Source organism: Oryx dammah, unplaced genomic scaffold, assembly GCF_014754425.2.
Source record: "Oryx dammah isolate SB20612 unplaced genomic scaffold, SCBI_Odam_1.1 HiC_scaffold_15, whole genome shotgun sequence".
NCBI classification, from domain to species: domain Eukaryota; kingdom Metazoa; phylum Chordata; class Mammalia; order Artiodactyla; family Bovidae; genus Oryx; species Oryx dammah.
Genome location: NW_024070199.1, coordinates 5,236,011 through 5,254,246, shown reverse-complemented (window position 1 = coordinate 5,254,246; position 18,236 = coordinate 5,236,011). Strand labels below are relative to the sequence as shown.

The window sequence follows — 18,236 nt, the reverse complement described above, 5'->3', positions numbered from 1 at the left end:
TGTTTCCCTCAAGAAGGGATTTTGGAGAAGGAAATGGCAATCCACTCCAGGACTATTGCCTGGAAAATCCCATGGACAGAGGAGCCTGGTGGGCTGCAGTCCATGGGGTCGCAAAGAGTCGGACACGACTGAGCGACTTCACTTCACTTCACTTCAAACATACGGTTAAGCTTTGGCTTAACAAGCATGGAATTTAATCTATTGGCATCTCCAGTAGGAGTGGAAAAGTTTAATTTGGCACTAATCTATTTGTATGTTACTTAAGAGTTCCTTCAGGATCTGCAGTTTTTAATCAATTCCTGTGATGTGGTTACAAAATTAAATATTTGAAACATTGCATCTCAGAGAATTCCCACCATTTATGGAATTTAAAGTCAATGCCAAGGAAGCTTGGCAGTTATATTTACTTCCCAGGTGGATTGGTAGTTCTCTGTGACAAATGCAAAAACACTACTTCTAGGTTAGGTTTGAAATTATGTGATACTTGGTTATTTTGGATTTTTAAAAATTATGTTTTGTTTATTTTGAGAAGATGATTTGCAGCGTTTCAAATTTTAGTGATAAACTGAGCAATCTAGTAAGATATTTCTACATTATGCAAAAATTCATATTTCCTAAAATAAATGGAATGTTTCTACCATTTGTAGCAAAAAGTTTTGGGTAAATTTATAAGCTTGAGTGAAGTTATTTTGTTGCTTTACATACTGACATTTTACCTCATGCTTATGTAAATTTAATTGTGTTCCCATTGACCATTGCACATCCCTGTGTTACAGCGCCTAGCACATGAAATCCACACTTTTATTTACAGTTCCCACTAGTAGATGATATGTAATGTGTATTATTATACTTTGTATTGCTAGCATCTACAAAAAGTCTTCCACAGCATAAGTAGTCTATAAATTTTTTTGAGTTGAATCTGTTAAAAAAAAGATCATAGGACTTTTATTAAATATAAAATGAAATTTTTTATACCGTATACTAGTCAATTACCAATAATAGTGGAATATTAATTGCAATTTAGTGTGCTAAATGTTTTGGCATAACATTTAATGCTCTGAAACTCACATTCAGTAGTAGGGCATATTTTATTCCCTTAGTTTTCTTATCTGTAAAATCTAAAAATTCGTTAAAAGCCCTGTGTTTAACATAAATACAATATACACTCAACTAAGTAAAATATTAGTGCATTTATTTTCTTATGTATTATTTAATGACTTTGACAACCTTGTTGGCACAAAGCAATGTTAAAACAAAACAAAAATCTTCCCTTAACCAGCTTGTTCCTTTTCATTTTTTTTAAAGAGGAAAAGGAATGGATCATTGAAAGTAGCCTCCTTTAATTCAGAAGAATAGATTGAAAAAATCTTATATTATGACCATTCATCTGAATTTAATGGCTTGGCAATAATTTAGTGTACCCTTTCTTTTCATATACTCCATGTATTTTTATTGTAATAGTTGTATTACGTATAGTAACATTTTCCCATACCATCATAAACTCAGTGCTGTAATTCTTAATGACTGCTAATGTATGAATTATTTCTCATATTTTCCTTAATATGATTTAACTACTCATTCCCTGGTTAATAGATATTTAGATTTTGAAACATCTGATTTATAAGTATACTCTCTTATTTCCCCTGTTCAACGCATGTAGCTCCGAAGTCCTGATGAAGGTTTTGAAGGCAAGTCTCTTTTTGAGAGCTGGAATGAAAAAAGTCCTTCCCCTGAATTCAGTGACTTGCCAAGGTAAACAAACAGAACTCTGTAAGGAATTGTGTCAAAAATAAAGGATAGCTTCTCTTAATAAATAATAAAAGTTTAAAATTCTCTAACATCTGATAAAGATTAAGCAATGCTTAGGTTCACAAATAAAATTGTTACCTGAAAACTGGGTTTGCCTCTCAAGGGATGTAGAGCCAAAAGACACAACCAAGTCAAAGACCTGGAGATGGAAGGATGAATTACTTGCAGCAAGTTTGGAAAACATTGGGTGTGCTTAGTCAGTCCTGTACGATTCTTTGTGACCCACTGCAGGGGTGTAGCCCACCAGGCTTCTTTGTCCATGGGATTTCCCAGACAAGAATATTAGAGTGGGTTGCTGTTTCCTTCTCCAGGGGATATTCCCAACCCAGGGATCAAATCTGCATCTCCTGTGTCTCCTGCATTGCAGGCAGATTCTTTACTTGCTGGAAAACACTGCGGATCTTTCCTAAAGCAGTATTTCCCTGAACAGTAAAATCATAGATGTTTTAAGCTAAGAGTACATGCACATTCATGAAGGGGCTTGAGCAGAGTATCAGTTCAGTTCAGTTCAGTCGCTCAGTCGTGTCCGACTCTGCAACCCCATGAATAATTCATAATAAAATTGGGACAAAATTTGAAAAAGTCCAGACTTTAGTTGACTGAGTTCAGAAAAGGTTAACATCATCATTCCTAGCTGATCTGGTGGTTGAGTACACATAGGGGTTTATGTTCTGAAGAACAGCTCAAAAATGTTCTTTAGGCTAATATTTACCATTGTAACTGAACTGAAAATCTTTACAACAGGCTTATTATCTTTGCTGTTGTTACTTCTCTTGCCCAAGTCATTTGTTCCTAAATTTTCTTGTTGCCTTAAAATTATTTATTACTGAGACCTGTTCAGGGATAAGCATTGTGGCCAGGGCTTTATCACAAAATGGCTTAGATCAAAAGTGAGTTGTCTTATGTCAAGAAAGCCAAACCTAGTTCTCTTTTTCTAGGGACCCCCTACCCTGTCTGCTTACAAATATTGGTATGTGTTTTGAAATTAAATCTGTAGGCCATCAAAATGTGGTTCTCTTTTGAATAGATTATGCACATGGTACCTATGTCTGTCCTCTTGCTGCTTAATAAATTTCCTTTTTTTCCGAACATCATGCAATATTTTGGTTACTCTGAGAAGAATATAAGCATCATATCAGGTTTAGCCATATCTTCACAAGCAAGGGATGAGGAATAAATATCTAAGTAGTTTGAGATTAAGGTAATGGTATGAATAATTTAAATTTTTAAGGATAGGATTTAAATCTGAGTTATCTGAAAATTTTCTGATTCTTTTAACTGTATCATGTACAACAAATAAAGATACTAAAATAAGTCAGTGAAGGAAAATAGTTTCCAACTTCAAGAATTTTTAATGGTGAAATACAATTCTTCTTGATTCTCTTAAAGAGCTCCTAAAATCCCTGGAATTTTCTAAGAGGTGAGAGGGACAAACGTATCTTTTGTTTTGTTAATGAGGTAACATAGACCCACACTTAAAGTGGGGACTGGTTGCCAGGAGAACCAATCGAGTGATTTGAGGGTTGTAACTCTCAATCCTGCCCTCAACCTCCCTGGAAGGGAGGCTTGAGGTTGACTCAGTCATTGGTGTCCAATAACTTAACTGATCATGATCATGTACTGAGATTTTCATAAAACCTCAAAACTATAGAGTTTGGGGGATCTTCCTGGCTGGTGAACATGTGGAGATGCTGGAAGAGTGGTGAGCCTAGACAAGGTTGGGAGTTCTGACACTTGTCCTATACCTCATCCTATGCATCTCTTGCATCTGGCTGTTTCTGAGTTATAGTCTTCCACAATAAATTGGTGATCTAGTAAGTAAATGCTTCTCTTGGTTCTGTGAGCTGCTCTAGCCAATCCAAGGAGGGGTTTGTAGGACCCTCTCTCTGTAGTGGTTGGTCAGAAGCATAGGATTCTGAGTTGGGGGGTGGGACAGTCTCTGGTGGCAAGCCCTTCATGTCTGGGACCTTACTTCAGGTGGGCAGTGTCAGAACTGAGTTGAATTGTAGAATACCCAGCTGGTGTCCTGGAGAATTGTGTGCTGTTGCTGTGGGAAACCCTCCTCTCCCCACATAAACAGGTTGGAATTGGGTCCAGAAACTCAAAAGAACAATGATAACCCCTCCCCAAAATAGTATTCTGGAAGTAGATATTTTGTGATCAAAAATGACATTCCCCCTTTTTTTTCTTGCTGCTTCTCTAAAGGCAGTATATCTAAAAATTTTATTTATAGTATTGAGTGGAAATTTAGTTTAATTCATTTTGATCTGTAGTCAATGAAGAAGTTACTCAAACAATTCTGTATTTTATCTCTAAAAGGATTAGCAAATTAGGATCTGGAAATGATTTTGAAGTGTTCTTCCAAAGACTTGGAATTGCTTCAGGCAGAGCAAGGTATACTAAAGATTGGGTAAGTCTATTAATAAGTTCTTCAGGATTAATTATGAATATATTTTAGCTAAACAAATAATTCTGGATCAAAAAAAGGGACTTAAGCACCATGCTTGCTACATCCCTGATTTTGTTCAGCAACTTAGAATTCTTCCCATTTTTAATTGGTTTCTTCTGATGTCTGTCTACTCAGACGCGTAAAGCATCTGCCTGCAATGCGGGAGACCTGGGTTCGATCCCCGGGTCAGGAAGATCCCCTGGAGAAGGAAATGGCAACCCACTCCAGTACTCTTGCCTAGAAAATTCCATGGATGGAGGAGCCTGGTGGGCTACAGTCCATGGGGTCGCAAAGAGTTGGACACGACTGAGACTTCACTCACTCACTTCACTCAATCATATACTTCTGCTATTTCTTTCTTTTTCAGTTTTAGTTATTATCCATTTACTTCTTTCTAGGGAAGCTAGGCATTCAGTTCTCTTATGTCACATCCTCTCCCAACCCCCAAATACTTTCCTTCATGGCATTGTTTTCAATATCATATTTGTGCTTCACTTGTTGATTAGAAGGCATTTTTTTTTCCTCCATGTATCTACAAACTTCTAGTATATTCAAACTCATCAGGTGATCTGGCACAGTTCATTTTCCCTGTTGAGGCTCTTCTGCTTCTCTGAGTTCTCTGGTTATTCTTTCTGCCTGTGGCACAGTTCTTGCCTAAATTTTAAAAGAAAGCTGAGAACATCTTCATTTCACTCATACTTTGGATTTTCTGTTTCCCAGAGTTTATGACTTCCTTTTTCTTACTTACTCACCTGTTTTTTTGGATCACATCTTTCAGGCACTTCTTGAAAAGAGTGAACAAAAGCTAAATACCTTGCATGCTTGTTACACTGCACAGAATTCTTTAATAATTTGACTGGGAAGAAAAATTTTGTTGCAAATCCTGTACCCTTAGAATTTTGATCTTATTGCTTCATTGTCTCCCAGCCTGTTGAGAGATGTTATTTGTTCCCTGATCTGTTGTTTCTTGCTTTTTATTTTTAAAGGAAAATTTTAGTATCTACTCTTTATGACTGTGTTGCCCTTGGTGAACAAATGTGTATTATGTCATATTTTAATATGCTCAACTGGGCACAAGTTATATCCTTTGTCCTGGAAACTTATGGATTGTAGTTGGAGGAAATGTTTTTTCTTTGATTATTCCCTTTCCTCTTTCTCAACTCTTATGAATTTGTTTAGCCTCTAGGGGATTCTTTTCCAATGCCTTTATCTGTTCTCTTGCATTCCTATCTGTGTCTTTTTTTTACATTCTGCAGTGTTTTCTTCAGCTATGCCATTCATTTATTATTATTATTTTTATTAAGTTTCCCTCCATTCCCTGTTGCTGCTAAGTTACTTCAGTTGTGTCCGACTCTGTGCGACCCCAGAGATGACAGCCCACCAGGCTCCCCCGTCCCTGGGATTCTCCAGGCAAGAACACTGGAGTGGGTTGCCATTTCCTTCTACATTCCCTGTAGTACCTCCTTACTCTGAGATGATTTTATTCTAGTTTGCAGGCTGGATCTATAACTTTCAAGTTAAAAGGTGTCTTCAAATGCCTGGCCATCTTTGGCTATCTCTCTTGTTTGGGAGTGAGACTAGAGAGAGCTCATATGCGAGGTGGTGTGTGTTGAAGGGAAGCTTCACAAGAGAGGGACTGGGGGTGCCTGTTCTAGTTGCTTCAGTGGGAGACAGCTAACACAGCACTGAGGATCTGTAGTCTTTTGTCTTGGGTTGGTTATTCTGCCCAGACAGAAAATCGCTCACCGCTGGCGTTGGTGTTGAGGGTAGATGTAAATATCATCTACATTTTCTTATGAGAAAACTGCAGCAAGAAAGGTTAGTAATTCTGGGGTTAATAAACAGCCAGAGTTATTTGGGCTAATAAGTTCTGAAGCCTGGATTCAGACGCTGGCAGGCTAATTCCAGAGTCTCACTCTCAATACACCTCTATATAAAGTGTTCTATTATATCAGTTTAAAAAAAAAAAAAAAAAAGGCAAGCATCTTTAAAAAGTGGGCAAAAGGCATAAATCAGCAACTCAGAATTTGAAAAGTTGTTCCCTCTTGCCTTTTGTGTATGTTCTTGTATTCTTATAACCGTCTGAGCATTACTTCTCTCTTTAGTGAGACTTTGGATCTACTGCTGAATCCTCACTGTTTAGACTCTCACTCATCAGCACACTGCTTGTCAGAAAATTACTCACTCATGAAATTTCAGTCAGTAAACAATTTGCACTATTGCCGTATATGATATGTTATGCTTATTTTCTTGCCTCTAACAATTCTCTGTCTTCTTAAATTATTTTCACACAAATGCAGCATTATCTTGTCTTTATTTGAGGAAGATTTTTACATCTCCTGTTTTCTTAAAGGCAAGAATGTTAGGTTTCTTTCAAGATCATTTTTACTGTATTGTTTATGTTATATACACATACTTTTTACTAGTGAAAACCTGGGGCAGGTTTTAATAATATAATAATAAACATTTAGTAAGTGGCTTATTGAAGTACTTAGATACTTCCTTTAGTCATTACTGACAAAAACAGTCTTACTAACAGTAACTGTGGTACTATGCATTTTATGTAAGTTATCTTACAAGGGATACATTTTGGATTTTTTTTTTTTGTAGGAAACAAGCACATTCAGCAGCTATCCACTGTATCATAGTATCTATGAAACATATGAATTAGTGGAAAAATTTTACGATCCAGCATTTAAGTATCACCTCGCTGTGGCCCAGGTTCGAGGTGGAATCATCTTCGAAATAGCCAATTCCATAGTGCTGCCCTTCGACTGTCGAGATTATGCTGTTGTTTTAAGAAAGTATGCTGATAAAATCTACAATATTTCAATGAAGCATCCACAAGAAATGAAAACATACAGTGTGTCATTTGGTATGCTACCTTTCCTCTTTCAAAACTCTCAATCTGTAATCTCTAAAATGTAATGATTTACCTTAGGTCCATTTATTATTTATTGCTATTCCACATGATCAAATATTTTATGCATATAAATGTTTCCTCTGTCTCACTGATGCCTATCTTGCAATATACAAAATATAATTACCTTGTTAAATACAAAAGGGAACAGCTTCCTGTATGGTTCCCCTTGTTTAAACTATAGAGCAATGCTGTTTCATTAGGTTCTAATTTCTCTTTTAGATTCACTCTTTTCTGCAGTGAAGAATTTTACAGAGATTGCTTCTAATTTCAGTGAGAGACTGCAAGACTTGGATAAAAACAAGTATGTTCTGCATATATACAGAGAGACAGATAGATATGCTATGCATGCACTGTATATAATAAAAAAGAAATACTAGTTGACGTCTTATTGTTGAACTATCTTTGGAAACTGTTTTTCTGCTTTCTTTCTATTCTAACACACCCTATACAGGGCTGCCATATCTCTTAAAGATATATTTTTGACATTCAGGTTACATATGTGCTGTTGAGAATGCTGGTGCCTCCATTACTATGAACTGAGGAGCAGTAACAAAATTTCCACCTTAACGTTGAAGGGTCTTTCACTATATGTCTCCATAATTTTCTTGTTTTTTTTTTTTTTTCTTGTTGTTTCAACATCTGTACATCATATTTCAACTAAACTCTTCTTTTCCCAAAACACACCTTCTTCTTCCCTCTTCTTAATGTCATTACTCCCACAAATACTTCATAATCTACACTGCCACCTGGAAAAATTCTCTATATCCAGAATAGCAAATAAGATAAAGCCATTATTTTTTTCCATAAAGTAGAATTTTGAGAGTGAATATCAATTAAATACATAATGATGATACAAATATCAAATCTTTGGGGACTGATGCAAGAATACATGGAAAGAGAGAGTGCAGACAGATCAAAAGTTAGACCAGTGATATATAAGGAAGTATTTGTAATGAAGGATACTTTAAAATCAAATGAGAAAGGTATTCAATAATAATAATATTGTATAAGCTCTTTCAGGAATTGGTAAAAAAAAAAAAAGTGAATCCAAAATCTCACTTCACATTCTATGCAAAGATAAACAACAGGTATAGAAGAATTTTTTAATAAAAATTGAAATATCTTAGAAATGAGATTCAAAGTTTAGGAATGATAATGCAGTCAGATTTGAGAATATTAAAATGGTTAATAATATGAAAATTAATAATCCAAATCAAAGATAAAAGACTGGGAAGTTTGGATGGTGGATGATAAATACCCAGAAAATATGAATGGGGGTAATACAGATATTATAAAAATTTGTTTTTGAAAACTGATTAGAGAATCCAAAAGACAAAGTGGGAAATATTGACACTAGACAAGAGAATTAAAAAATAACATATCATCTATACAGAAATAGAAAAAAGAATTCAAATTTACTAGTAATTCCAAACCCACAAATGAAAATGTATTATTTTCATATCAAGTGAGTAGCAATTTAAAATTTGTTTGTGCAAATTGCTGCAGGCAGTACACTGAAGCTGATGCTGTTGGGCTTTATTTTTTCTGATAGCATTGAAATTGCTTTTGCTTTAAGCTATTAAAAAACATAAATATATATTATTACAATTTCTAGAGAAATGACAGTGTTCTTACACTCTGCCGTAGTATTTCTATTTCTTGAAATTTTTTCTTTCAGGAAAGGGTCTCAAGTTTGAGAGAATGAAATGGCTTCTCATAGAAAAATTCAAATTATAATATCAAATAACTCAAAGCAGCCTTAATGCTTATGAGGACAGAAATTACTAAACAATCAGATGTCCACCAATTTAAACATTTTGTAAACATTAAAATTGATAGTTATAAAAGAAGTTTATTAAGATATAATAATATGTTAAGCAAACAAAAAGGTCATAAAATTGTTCATATACACTATTTTATTGAATATACAGAAAATATTACAAAAAAGTAATTAGTATAATAATCGTGTTATCCTTGGGTGAATGTGAAGATTTTTTCCCTTATACTTTATGTAATTCTCAAATTTTTATCTAAGTAAAAATAACCAATGATAAATAAATTTTAGAGTAATGTCAAACACTGTATAGTTGAGAAGACCCCTTGGAGTAGGAAGTGGCAACCCACTCCAGTCTATAAAGCTGATTCTCTGTCATTAAATAAATGGTGTTTCTTCCTTGCGGGGGAACTGCCTGATGGCATAGTATGGTAATCTAGCACACTGGGCTTTCACTTCCTTGAGTATTTCTGGATTTGTCTTACTATCTCTAGGTGATAGTTAAAGTACAATTTGTATCTCTATATTATGTGTGCGTACCCTGAAACACCTGGAGCTGTGGTTTGTACAGAATAAGAGTAAGTGCTGGCTAAAATAAATTAAGGTGGATGTAGAATTTCTCAACCAAACTTTGAAATCTGTGGAAGAGACACTTCTTGAATCCTGCTTTTCTTCAATCAATGTCTTAACCCATTGAAGAAAACAGAGTGTTGACTTCTTGGTACCTTCAAGACCTAGCCTCCTCCAGTCTCTGCAGGGAGGCCAGCATACTTCTGGTGGAAATAGATTCTGTTTACATAAAGTCTAGTGCTCTGAGCATTTATCTCCCAGGGATGTTTTAGTTTGAAACCTGCAAAGTGGTGCTAGTGGTAAAGAATCTGCCTGCCAACACAGGAGACAGGAGACGCAGGAGAGTCAGGTTCGAACCCTGGGTCAGGAAGATCACCTAGAGTGGGAAGTGGCAACCCACTGCAGTATTCTTGCCTGGAAGATCCCACGGACAGAAGAGCTTGGCAGGCTACAGTCCATGGGGTCGCACGGAGTAAGGCACGACTCAAGTGACTTACTGTGTTGAACAAGGACCATCTGAATGGGGTGTGTGTGTGTATATTCACATGAGTTTCTGTGTTCTTAGCAATGCTTTATGAATTTGGTTCAGAAACTTGTGATACCTTATTGAAATTATGGTTCATTCAATTTTCCTCTTCATTAGTTAATGTGGACTGTTCACAGGTAAAGTCTGTGCCCACGGTTTACCTTTATACTATCACTTAACCTGAGTTCTTGATGCTAAATAAATGAATGTTGAAAATGGCTCATATCCAAATTCTGTGGCCTTTAATTATTCAATTTGCCTTTTGTTGACATACTGCAGTTGAAGGAAAAGTACTGACCTCTTACTGCTGCTGCTGCTGGGTTGCTTAAGTCAGGTCCAACTCTGTGTGACTCCATGGACTGTAGCCCACCAGGCTCCCTTGTCCATAGGGATTCTCCAGGCAAGAATATTGGAGCAGGTTGCTACGCCCTACTCTAGGGACTCTTCCTGACCCAGGGATAGAACCCATGTCTCTTACATCTCCAGCAGTAGTAGGTGGGTTCTTTACCACTAGTACCACCTGGGAAGCCCACTGAGCTCCTATTTCACTCTAAAACTTTCTAGATGTGAACTCTAGCAAGTTATTTCTCTACTGAATCTGAATATCTCATCTATGGGATGGGGCTGCTATTCGTGCGTAACTTGAAGGATTGCTTAGATGATTAAAAGGAATATATTTTATAAACATTCAGAATAGTAATGGCCACATAGTTTTCTTATTAAAACTAAGACATAACAAAGCTAGAGATAATTCATTTCTATATAAAGTAATTTGATTCCTTATGGTAGTGATTATTTTTAATTAGTTAATTAAATTATGACAATACATTTAATTTAACAACATATTGCTGCCCTACTCCAGGATTGCTGGTAAATTTTCAGGTATATTGAGGCATTTTTATTACAGTAACACTCTCCTGCACACTTTGAAATGTGAACTCTGTAAGCAGGAAGAGTCTGATACCTAACAGGCATTCAAATATCGTTGAAAGGACAAAATAAGCAACATCCCTCTGTTCATGTAGGTTTGTCTTTAAAAACAATAAAATATTATTAGCCATCATTTGGTAAATATAATTCTCTAGGCGCCCTACTAAATATTAATATACTAATCCATTTCAATATTTAAATGACTTATGTACAGATTATTAGGATACTTAAAATGAAAAAGTCTTGCCTATTATTTGAATACCTAGGTTTATAGTTATTTCAGTGTAAATAAAAATTACTATAATTTTTTCCATTGGCACATTGAGCATTTTTAGTGGTTTTTTTGGTTTGTGTTTTAAATTGGGGGTATAGTTGCTTTACAGTTTTGTGTTGTGTTAGTTTCTGCTGTACAAACAAATGAATCAGCTATATGTATACATATATCCCGTCCCTCTTGGACTTCCCTCTCAACCTGGCTCCCATCCCACCCATCGGGGTCAGCAGAGAGTGCTGAACTGAACTTTCTGTGCTTTGTAGCTGTTCCCAATAGCTGTCTGTTTTATCCATGGTAGTGTATATATGTCAATCCTAATCTCCCAGTTCATCTATGCCTTCCTGCCCATGCCTCTGTGTCCACACTTCATTCCCTACACTCTCTGTTACTGCCCTGCAGATATGTTCATCTGTACCATTTCTCTAGTTTCCTCAGATATGGATTAAATATATGATATTTGTTTCTTTCTTTCTGAGCTAATTATAAGCCTCAGCAGAATATTACTTTATGGGATTTAAAGAAATATAACTATGCATGCTTCTGTTCTTAATTTGCATGTTATAGGAATTTAAAATTAGCTGTGTTTAGATTTGTTTTGAATGTTTAGTTTGCTGGGTAGTGTACCTATTTTCGTGAAGCTGCAACTTATGCCTTTCCTTTTCTAGCCCAATATTATTAAGAATTATGAATGATCAACTGATGTTTTTGGAACGCGCATTTACTGATCCTTTAGGATTACCAGACAGGCCTTTCTATAGGTAAGGATAAAGATGAGCTCTTCATTTTAATAAAATTTTTTCTTATTATTTGCATTGTGGCAAAAATGTATTTGATTTCTTGCAAACAAAAAATTCTAAAACATATGTAGTAAATGGTAAATATTATTTATTTATATAAATGATTACTACAGGTTTTTATTATCTTTTTTGATTGTTTGTTTCCGTATATAAAAGAGTATATGCTCATTGTAGGAAATTTAGAAGACTGAGGAAGTCAGAAGTAGAAAATAAAAACCTCCCCTTTGGTATACATAAACTTTAGCCCCTTTTTATTTTATTTTAAATGTGTATTTATGCATATACATAAGGCATAATAAATATATACTTATTTACTGTCTTAATGTTGATAGTTTTTTCCCCTAATTTTTGATAATCATTAATTATTTATGATAACCATCAACTATCCCCAGGTTGATCTTACTAAGAATTCAGAAAGAATTGGATCATTGACCAGCCAGAAATGATCCCATCTTTATGTGCAGGGATTATTTGTGAAGAATTGGAATTGAGACTAAGGGTGTCATCCAAACAGAGTGAATGGTCTCCCCCTGGCGGCAGCACTGTGCCCTTTTTATGTCTTTTTACTGTGGAACTTGTCCTTCTCTTCCAAGGTTATTATATGCACTTCCCTCATAGCTCAGTTGGTAAAGAATCCGCCTGCAATTCAAGAGACGCGGTTCAATCCCTGTGTTGGGAAGATCCCCTGGAGAAGGGCTAGGCTACTCATTCCAGTATTCTTGGGCTTCTTTTGTGACTCAGCTGGAAGAGAAGATCCCCTGGGGAAGGGAAAGGGTACCCACCCCAGTATTCTGGCCTGAAGAATTCCATGGATTGCCTAGTCCATGGGATTGCAAAGAGTTGGACAAACTGAATGACCTTTGCTTTCGCTTTCACTTTCACTAGCTCCTTCAGTAAAACAGCACCTTCTTCCGAGGTCATGTTGAATGTTACAAACTGTTTTTTAATGATTCTCGCTTGGTGCTAGGTATTGCAGCATGACTTCCTTTTTAAGTAGGAGAAAAATAGTGACAGGTTGTCATTACTGTTGTTAGTCATTAAGTCGTGTCCAGCTCTTTGCAGCCTCATAGTCTCCTCTGTCCACAGATTTTCCAGGCAAGAATATGGAGTGGGTTGCCATGCCCTCCTCCAAGGGATCTTCCCAACCCAGGGATTGAACCCACATATCCTGAAATGGCAGGCGGATTCTTGACCTCTGAGCCACCAGGGAAGTCCATACAATAATTGATTGGCTGGGTCACAAATCAGACCCTATTGTTCTGCATTTCAGAAGATAGGATGGTATTTTGAAATCATCACTTCTTTACAGTATACACTGAGATTCATCACTTTATCTCCCAGACCTCAATTTCCTCCTCTTTAAGATGCTAATATCAATTTTGTAGACTTTATTTTCAAGAATTAGAAAACTTATGGTGGTTTACTCACTAAGTCATGTCTGACTCTTGCGACCCCATGGACTGTAGCCTGCCAGGCTCCTCTGTCAGTGGCATTCTCACGGCAAGAATACTGGAGTTGGTTGCCATTTCCTTCTCCAGGGGATCTTCCCGACCCAGGGATCAAACCCAGGGCTGCTATGTTGCAGGCAGTCTCCTGCATTGCAGGTGGATTCTTTACCCACTGAGCCACCAGGGAAACCCTTTAGAAAAATTATAGGTTAATAATTTAATGCTAAGTGTGATACATAGTAGGTGACAAGCTGCTGTTGCTATCATTGTCATCATTTTTGTTGCTCTGAGCCACTTTAGGTCATTGTCTAAAGTCAAAATATAGTTAATTACCACATACTTCATAGTCTTTGGAGATTGAACTTGGAAGTCTAGTTGACAAGTGGCAATTAGAGTTATACAATCCATGAATTGTAGAGTGCCCTTGTTTTTTCCCTTGTATATGTAATTTGAGCAACTGATAGCAAACTATTTCTTTCAATAGGCATGTCATCTATGCTCCAAGCAGCCACAACAAGTACATGGGGGAGTCATTCCCAGGGATCTACGACGCTCTCTTTGATATTGAAAACAGAGTGGACCCATCCAAGGCCTGGGAAGAAGTGAAAAGACAGATTTCTATTGCAGCCTTCACAGTGCAGGCTGCAGCAGGGACTCTGAGGGAAGTCGCCTAAGAAATTTCTTCGTAAAACGCATACTGAATTGGTATGATGTATCAGAAAGAATCATGTTGGATGTATTGATAAACTGAAAGGTAAAGTTGTGTACATATATATACATAGGTATAGATAGATACATACATCTACCTTGGTGTTTCTTTTCTTCTTCTTATAGATCAATAAGAAAGATGGATATTTTTCTTCTAAAATTATAGAAAGTTATTCTGAAGTTGAACTAAATGATGAAAGTAAGAAGTGCCTAAAATTTTAATACACTTAGGTGGCATTATCAGAGAATCATGTCTCCTTCAACACTTCCAGATCTATTCCTGTCACTGCACGTGTAGAGAGCATCAGTTTGTTACAGAACCCAGGGGAAAATCCAGAGGGCTTCGTCAAGCCTGGGATCTGGGTCTGCCTGGCCTCCCAGGGCTGAGAGGATTGCTGTATTCGATCAGTAGTTGGGCAACTCTGGTCTAGTCACCCTGAAGGTAAATGTCGCCTGCTAATGCAGGGGACATAAGGGATGTGGGTTCAATCCCTGGGTCAGGAGGATACCCTGGAGCAGGGCACAGCAATCCACTCCAGTATTCTTGCCTGGAGAATCCCCTGGACAGAGAAGCCTGGCAGGTTACAGTTCATGGGGTCTCAGAGAAGGACATGACCGAAGCCACTCACACACAACTATGTGGTATGTTTTCTGGGGGACAAGGCTGACTATCTTGTTTGGTTCACCCACCATACCTGAAAGGCAAAGATAAGTGTTTCATATAAACTGGATAACTGAGTTGAATCAATAGGGAACACAGGTAGTGAAATGCAATACTTCATATATCTTTAACATGTTTAATTTATAGATGTACCTTTAAATAAATTTTAGCTAGTTGAAAGTGAAAGTGAAGTCGCTCAGTGGTGTCCAATTCTTTGTGACCCCATGGACTGTAGCCTACCAGGATCCTCTGTCCAGGCAATAGTACTGGAGTGGGTTGCCATTCCCTTCTCTAGCTAGTTTAAACAAATATTTAAACTTGCTGATTGATAGCACTGCAAAGTGAAACTGTTAGTTGCTCAGTCTGCTCCAACTCTGCTAGTCCATGGGTTAGCCAGGTGCCTCCATCCATGGGATTTTTCCAGGCAAGAATACTGGAGTAGGTTGCCATTTCCTTCTCCAGGGGATCTTCCTGACCCAGGGATTGAACCCGGGTCTCCTGCACTGCAGACTGATTGTTTACAGTCTGAACTATCCGGGAAGCCACCAGGGACTGCTCTGAGTTATATGTAAGTCAAAACTGGAGCCGATTATACAGAGTGAAGTAAGCCAGAAATTTAGAAAGATGGTAATGATGACCCTGTATGCGAGACAGCAAAAGAGACACAGATATGTAGAGCGGACTTTTGGACTCTGAGGGAGAGGGAGAGGGTGGGATGATTTGGGAGAATGGCATTGAAACATGTATACTAGCATGTAAGAAACAAATCGCCAGTTTATGTTTGATGCAGGATACAGGATGCTTGGGGCTGGTGCACGGGGATGATCCAGAGAGATGATATGGGGTGGGAGGTGGGAGGGGGGTTCATGTTTGGGAACTCATGTACACCTGTGGTGGATTCATGTCAATGTATGGCAAAACCAATACAGTATTGTAAAGCAAAATAAAGTAAAAATAAAAATTAAAAAAAAAAAACAAACTCTGGAACAAAAAAGAGACAAAAGATTATGCTCTCCTCTGAGAAGCACAAATAGGGCATACTTAGTCCATTTTAGAAGAGATTACTTCTCTTACATTACATTTACTTCATTTCATAAAGGATAATTTGTTACCTGGAACTGATTAGCATTTTTAAAAAATTTATTTATTGGCTGCATTGAGTCTTAGTTGTTCTGTGGAATGTGGGATCTTAATTTCCCAACTAGGGGTCCCCTGATTGGAAGGTGGATTCTTAACCACTGGACCACCAGCGAAGTCCCTGATTCATATTTTAACTTGTGGTCTTGAGGCTTTAAAATATGAAATGCAAAATGGATCAGGAAAGCTCAAGAAAATTCTGGGCATTTAAAAAAGAGGGAATATAATGCAAGGGATTGGTTATACTGGTGAAATAAGAGGGGACAGTAGAAACAAGAGATAGTGGAACCACCCAGAGATTAGCATCAGCAAGAAAGCCATCACCAAACTAGACTGTGGAGATAGGGTGGTAATGATATTAATTATCCTTAGAGTCGGAGTCAGAGTCAGTTCCAGGCTGGAGCCATGAAGGAGATGGTGCCTGAGGTAGAGAGGAAGAGAAGAGATAACAGCGACTTCTCTCTTTCTCTTACCCTCTAATGTCCTTCCAGAGCCTGCTGGAAAGCAAGTTGTATAAAAGTTTTGGAATCTCAGGCTGTAGTGTCTGGCTACCTGAGATAAAGAACAAAGTATGGAGAAGATGGGCAAAGATTCTGAACACATCAAGTCCCAGCAATGACAGTTTATTCTTTTTGGCACTCAACATCTATTTTCCTCCTACTATGCATTTCTTAAAAAAAAATTTTTTTCCTAATTTTACTTACCTGTTTTTGGTTGTGCTCAGTCTTCATTGCTGCATGGGCTTCTCTCTATTTGTGGCAAGTAGGGGCTACTCTGGAGAAGGCAATGGCACCCCACTCCAGTACTTTTACCTGGAAAATCCCATGGATGGAGGAGCCTGCTGGGCTACAGTCCATGGGGTTGCAAAGAGTCGGACACAACTGAGCGACTTCACTTTCACTTTTCACTTTCATGCATTGGAGAAGGAAATGGCAGCCCACTCCAGTGTTCTTGCCTGGAGAATCCCAGGGATGGAGAAGCCTGGTGGGCTGCCATCTATGGGGTCGCACAGAGTCAGACACGACTGAAGCGACTCAGCAGCAGCAGCAGCAGCAGGGGCTACTCTGCATTGTGGTGCAGGGGCACGTTGCTGTGACTTCTCTTGTTTCAGAACACAAGCTCTAGGCATATAGTCAGTAGCTGCAGCATGCGGGCTTAGTAGTTGTGGCTCCTAGGTTCTAGACCTTGGGCTCAGTAGTTGTGGTATATGGGCTTTAGTTACTCTGAGACATGTGGAATCTTCCAGGACCCATCAACCTGTGTCCCCTGCATTGGAAGGTTGATTCTTATCCACTGCACCACCACGGCAGTCTCCACTATGTATTTGTTATACAACTGCACAAATTAAAAAAAAAAAAAACAGTGATACAGTATTTTAATTGATTAATATTAAGGATTTTTGTTCAGTTACTCAGTGGTGTCTGACTCTTTGTGACCCCATGGACTGCAGCACAACAGCCTGTCCTTTACTATCTGTCGGAGTTTGCTCAAACTCATGTCCATTGACTTGGTAATGCCATCCAAACATCTCCTCTTCTGTTGCCTCCTTCTCCTGCCTCCAGCATCAAGGTATTTGCTAATGAGTCAGTTCTTTGCATCAGGTGACCAAAATACTGGACCTTCAGCTTCAGCATCAGTCCCTCCAATGAATATTCAGGGTTGGTATCCTTTAGGATGGACTGGTTTGATCTCCTTGCTGCTAAGTGACTCTTGAGAGTCTTCTCCAGTACCATAGTTCAAAAGCATCAATTCTTCAGCATTCAGCCTTTCTTTATGGTCCAACTCTTACATTAGATCTGTATCAGATCTAATCCCTGAATCTATTTGTCACTTCCACTGTATAATCATGAAGGATTTGATTTATGTCATACCTGAGTGGCCTAGTGGTTTCCCCTACTTTCCTCAATTTAAGTCTGAATTTGGCAATAAGGAGTTTATGATCTCAGCCACAGTCAGCTCCAGTCTTGTTTTTGCTGACTATATAGAGCTTCTTCATCTTCAGCTGCAAAGAATATAATCAGATTTTGGTATTGACCATCTGGTGATGTCCACATGTAGAGTCATCTCTTGTATTGTTGGAAGATGGTGAAAGACCAGTGTGTTATCTTGGCAAAACTCTGTTACCCGTTCCCCTGCTTCATTTTGTACTCCAAGGCTAGACTTAACTGTTACTCCAGGTGTCTCTTGACTTCCTACTTTTGCATTCCAGTCTCCTGTGATGAGAAGGACA

At 37.8% G+C, this 18,236-nt stretch overlaps 1 protein-coding gene across 2 annotated transcripts in view; it reads left to right on the top strand.

Moving 5' to 3' along the window:
• FOLH1B (folate hydrolase 1B) overlaps positions 1–17,366 on the top strand; it is a 73,160-nt gene extending 55,794 nt beyond the window's left edge. For both annotated transcript variants that reach the window (XM_040256517.1, XM_040256516.1), the window contains exons 14-19: positions 1,661–1,752; positions 4,129–4,219; positions 6,869–7,133; positions 7,401–7,482; positions 11,921–12,013; positions 13,985–17,366. In XM_040256517.1, coding sequence (XP_040112451.1) covers positions 1,661–1,752; positions 4,129–4,219; positions 6,869–7,133; positions 7,401–7,482; positions 11,921–12,013; positions 13,985–14,174 — 813 coding nt within the window. In that variant the 3' untranslated portion in view covers positions 14,175–17,366. The remainder of the gene's footprint in view (positions 1–1,660; positions 1,753–4,128; positions 4,220–6,868; positions 7,134–7,400; positions 7,483–11,920; positions 12,014–13,984) is intronic.
• Positions 17,367–18,236: the final 870 nt, after the last annotated feature.